This window comes from Octopus bimaculoides, chromosome 1, assembly GCF_001194135.2.
Source record: "Octopus bimaculoides isolate UCB-OBI-ISO-001 chromosome 1, ASM119413v2, whole genome shotgun sequence".
Lineage (NCBI taxonomy): Eukaryota > Metazoa > Mollusca > Cephalopoda > Octopoda > Octopodidae > Octopus > Octopus bimaculoides.
Genome location: NC_068981.1, coordinates 188,101,951 through 188,107,539, shown reverse-complemented (window position 1 = coordinate 188,107,539; position 5,589 = coordinate 188,101,951). Strand labels below are relative to the sequence as shown.

General features: G+C 34.1%; 1 protein-coding gene across 9 annotated transcripts in view; it reads right to left on the bottom strand.

The window, feature by feature from the left end:
* LOC106875208 (dual specificity calcium/calmodulin-dependent 3',5'-cyclic nucleotide phosphodiesterase 1A) overlaps positions 1 to 5,589 on the bottom strand; it is a 1,568,460-nt gene that overhangs the window by 904,177 nt on the left and 658,694 nt on the right. For all 9 annotated transcript variants that reach the window (XM_052973317.1, XM_052973316.1, XM_052973336.1 and 6 more), the window contains one exon: positions 2,586 to 3,080. In XM_052973317.1, the coding sequence (XP_052829277.1) occupies positions 2,586 to 2,865 (280 nt within the window). In that variant the 5' untranslated portion in view covers positions 2,866 to 3,080. The remainder of the gene's footprint in view (positions 1 to 2,585; positions 3,081 to 5,589) is intronic.

Below are 5,589 nucleotides of genomic sequence, written 5' to 3'. Positions count from 1 at the left end.
TATATATATATATATATATATATATATATATATACATATATATATATATATTCATATATGTATTTTTGTTGTGTGTGTATTAGTAAATGAAAACTGTAATAACGGAAATTAAAATCAGCCAATAGGCGCGCAGAAAATTCAAAGTATGAATATTGCGTTGTATATCTCACCGTAATAGCTTTATATACATACGGCATGTGCTATTGGTATTTATTGATGATAATATGGATGGAATGCATGCTACGTTGATCATTGACAAAATATACTACTTTGGGTAAATGACTTTTGTACAGAACCTAACCCGGCAATATATGATGCGTCTTAACATGATATGATCTGTCTGTATGAACTATATGGAATTAATGTTATATTGAATCTTTTATTAGATACACGTTTCAGCTTCGTTTCTAGTGATATATATATGTATATATATATATATAAGTTGGTGTCGTTCCTTTTCGCCCTGCCTTTTACCAGACCGGTCTTGCTCTGTCCTTTGTACATTTTTCCATTTCTTATTTGCGTTACTTATATACGTCTGTTCGACGGTCGTAAAGCCTTTCTCTGTTTATATATAATTATTCTTCTCCTGTTGTATTTGTATGATCATTTTTTGTTCTATATGTACAATTATCATATTATTTTAGATGGTCTTGTTTTTGTCCTTGTCGTATACGTTCATTAGTTATTCCCAAAAGTTCTCTGCTCTAGCGCTGCCAAGACGGAGTGGTATGAATTGTAAAAGTGCGAAACCACTCTGATATCTTGACCATTGACGTATGAGGAATCAGCTGCGAATTTTCTGAGTACTATGGTTTCGTCTATTTTCCGATTGTGATGTTTCTGTTAAACGTTTCCGTCTGTTAATTTTTTTCCGTTTGTTGCGTTCTTTTTTTCCAATCCTTGAAAAATACACACACACAGTATGTGGGAACTTGTGCACGTGGATAATAGCCTCCTTATGTGCCTAACATTATATATTTCATCTCATATAAAAACACCGTTCGATTTTCAATGAGTATATTTCATTTCAATTTTAAAACTATTCAAATTATTTAGCGCTTTGATAACAATAACAATGGAAATAAAATAGAACGGGATGGAAGAATCGCAATCACATCAGATACATACATACATACATATGTGCAGACAGACAGACATACAGACATACAATACATGCATATATCATCAAAGACTGCAGACAATACAGACAATAATATCGCCCACCTACTCAACGATGTTCTGAACATAAAACAATATATACAGACAAAAATAGCTGCAACATCAATTAATTATCCATAACAACTACACTGATTGTATACCACCAATAATAGGAGCAGAAGAAAAGCAATTGTGAAGATCTAACCGAATCCACCTCATCTTTCTTTACTATGGCGACAAGCTTAGTCTATAGGCGTATATAAATAGTTTGGGAGGCAGCTAAACATTTCCATTAAGACACGATGGCGATGACCGGTTCAAACGTTTTGTATTCATTTTGTTTTTTAAAAGTGTCATGACTATTTTCATATTGTTCACCTCTTCTAAGAATGTAGATCGTTTACGTCTGGTCTAAAATAAATAATGAATATTTATGTCGTATTCGCTCTTGGTTTACTATAGCTTCAGCTCGTATTGCAATGGACCAAATGAATGAACTAGAATAATATTTACCGAACAGTAATAAAATCAAAATCATTAAATTGAAGGTACATTAAACAACGACGATTACAGCAAAGCTGCGTACTTTTATTATATGTAACACGATGGTTTATGGTCAGACATAGAAAAGCATTCGCTGCTATAACATCGTCGGAAGATAACGCCTTCTTACAGGTAATAAACGAGAAAACACATCGAGTTGGACTGTGAATGACGTCAATGAACCGCATGACACGTGTTTCTGCGTTGATGGTGTCTGTAGCTGACGAAGCATAACAACGCAGAAACATGTGCCCAACGGTCTCATGACGTCATTCATATTTCATTTCGGCGTCACGCACATTGTTTATAAGGAGAATTTCTCTTCCCCAACGACCTTCCCACGTCAAAATGTACTAGAGTGTATTAAATATAAGTACACGCAGCTTTAATTTCATCATCGCTGTGTAGTGTGTCTTTAGTTAATTAACATCAGCTTGATAAAGCCTTATACACACCAGCAATTTTTTATTTATTGTTTTTATATACAAGAACGGCAGTTCATAGTTGGCCACGAACGACGTATTCGGTATCTGTAGCTAATAAAGCGCAACGACACAGAATATGTGCTCCACTATCTGATGACGTCATTTACAAACAAGTATAGAGTGTTTTCACACATTGTCTATAAAGTGAATATCTCTTCTGAGACAGTTACTGAAAGAGGGTCCTTCAACGTTTGAGTGTATACGAACATGTTAAATGTAAATCTATAAACCTTTATGAAGTTAAAATCGTTTCCTGCCTGTTGTTAAAGGGATATTGTGAAAGATAGTCTTTCTGGATGTGATAAAGTACTTTTACTCAAATAATATATAATTATTTGCAGGTCCATTGCTTAGACTAATAAATTTATGCTGGTTGTTAGTAAAATAGTAACTTACCTTCAATTTTTCGATGGCGGCTCTTTCGATTTGGTGGCGGTATATCCGTTTGTGTTCCTTGAGAGACTGATGATGTATCACTTGATTTGATACGCCTGTAAGATCCACATTTGAAATCAAGTCGATGCATACGATAGCAATTTAGACAAGTCTTGTCTTGCTGAATACTTATCATGGAGTCCGTTTCTTTATCGGGGCTTTCCATTAGATGACACTGACACGAATTAGGCTTCGGTAAAATGACTTTGTCAGTCGGTGCTTTGCTTGCACATGAACCCATATTTAGGGTGGGGACTTTCTTTTATATCTCCTTTCGTTCCACTCGGCAACTGACCTTTTTTTTTTTTTCAACTTTTTTTTATGCACCAAATGTATAGATTGTAGGAGTTTATGGTTTAAATTCTTTTAAATTTGATAAACTGAACGTTGCCGAAATAACTTACCAGCTGTCAACTGCATTGTATTTGGAAGTTTTCATCTTCCCACTTACGTTCCCTGTAACCAAAGAAAAAAACATTACTGTAAGAAATAACAGACGACACAAAAGGACAACTAAAATAAGATAAATCATCACAATATTAATACAGTTCTAGAATTCAAAATGAACATAATTTGTGCTTTAAAGAATATTGCATGCCAGTGTTCTTGGAGTAGGAAAAGTTGCGTTGGAAACATATCCAGTGGTGGCTGAAGTGTGTAAGCTTCCGAAAAAGTTCAAATTATAAATATTGAACATGCGCCCTGCTTTAATTTGACTCCCGTGAAAATGTGTATCAGCCAGAGTAAATTTGAATAAGACGAAGATAGTAAACAGCTGCTTTTACAAATGTCGGTGGTTAGTTAAATGTTGAGACAACTAGATACGATGGTATTCTATGAATTAACAAAGATGTTTCAAACACCGAATGAAAAAACAAAATATAGAAGAAAAGCTGACGAGCTTCATTTATTTAAAATTGTTCCGGTTTAGCACCAGATTGCGAAACCAGATTAAGTAAACCTATCATCAAAATTACAGTGATAATCAACATTAGACAAATAAATAAATAAAAATATATCTGAAAGCTTTATTAATTATTTCATTAGACAGCAAATATATGATTTAAACCTGAGAGAAATACGTCTGTGTTGAATGACAAACTGCATTTCCCAAGTGAATAAGAATTATACAATTTATTGGGTATGATTCACTATCCAGTCATTAGTTTGCTAACAAAATTTTAAACAAAACAAAAGATTTTCTAACAAAAAAAAAAATGTATCATTAGGATACAACTGAATTTATCAGTGTGCTAGCAGCATAGTTTATGATATAGTAAGGGATTTTGAACTTAATTAGTTTAGCAATTATAAATGTCTAATTAACAAATACAAAATAAAACTGTTATTGACCAACAATGAAGAACTGAGTTTCAATATTCTCTGTAATGAATATTTAGTTATGAGGTGAATAAAATTGGTATTCTTTGGAGGAATGGAATTATCTGCAATAGATATAACGTCACAAAATATAGCTTCCAGAAATGTTTTTTTTTCTTGTTCCTGAAATATCGATTTCGTTCCAGGCATATATAACACAAGGAGTGAGATGTCTTTCTTAGTTGTTTTTAGTAATTTCTAACTTCAGGTCAACTGTGTACGATCGTACTTAACACGTCAAAGGCATTCCTAGCTGTGATCACGCCATTTGTTTTTTAGAGCTATCTTCTTTTATCTTTTTTTTTTTACTTGTTTCAGTCATTAGACTGTGGCCATGCTACAGCTTCGCCTTGAAGAATTTTTGTCGAATGAATCAATCGGTCTCTTTGGCCAAACAGCCAAAGTTTACAGAGACGTAAACACACCAACACCGGTAGCCAAGCAGTGGTGAGGGACAAAGACACACACACACATGAAATAAAAGCAGTTCTAGTATGATAACTATTATTAACTACATATACTTAATGTATGCAAGGCATATATATGAAGTATATGTAACTAATAATATACTAGAACCGCTTTTATTTCGTATGTAAATTTTCTTTTAAGTATGTAATTTCCGGGCTTATCAGCTCATGATTTTACAAGACCTGAGCATATAAGACGTGGACTGGTTACATAACTTGCTTTCAGCCCTGGCAAGTATGTGATGTTGACAAGCCACAAAAATGGTGAACCACACGGTGTCCATCACTCCAAGACGGGATTGAAGGTGAGTTATCTCGCCTGTCCATTACGCTGTGGTGATTTTAACACCCATCGTTTTGAGATTATATATATTCCGCCACGCTATCGCATCCATGGAAAATACACAGAGCACATACATTAAGTACATTTAGTTAATAATATTTATTATACTAGCAAGGCGGTGAGCTGGCAGAAACGTTAGCATGTCGGGCAAAATGCATAGCGATATTTCGTCTGTCTTTACGTTCTGAGTTCAAATTCCGACGAGGTAGACTTTGCCTTTCATCCTTTTGGGATCGATAAATTAAGTACCAGTTGCGTACTGGGGTCGATCCAATCGACTGGCCCGCTCCCCCAAAATTTCGGGCCTTGTGCCTACAGTAAAGAAGAATAATTATTATACTAGAGCCTTTTTTTAATACATTTTATATACATATATATATATAAAAATTTAAGGAATGGAGAAAACGCATGTTATAATTGCATACTTTATTCCTACATATGTTTCAAAGGATTACAACCTGTGTGATCCATAGAGATCTGTGATATTAAAATTGTAACCTTCTCTTCAGGGAATGCATGGGAATAATCTTAAACGTAAGACATTATGACCGAGTATGAAAACAATAGATGGATAAGGTTATGACGTGATTTGAATCACATCATAACCTTATCCATCTATTGTTTTCATACTCGGTCATAATGTCTTACGTTTAAGATTATTCCCATGCATTCCCTGAAGAGAAGGTTACAATTTTAATATCACAGATCTCTATGGATCACACAGGTTGTAATCCTTTGAAACATATGTAGGAATAAAGTATGCAATTATAACATG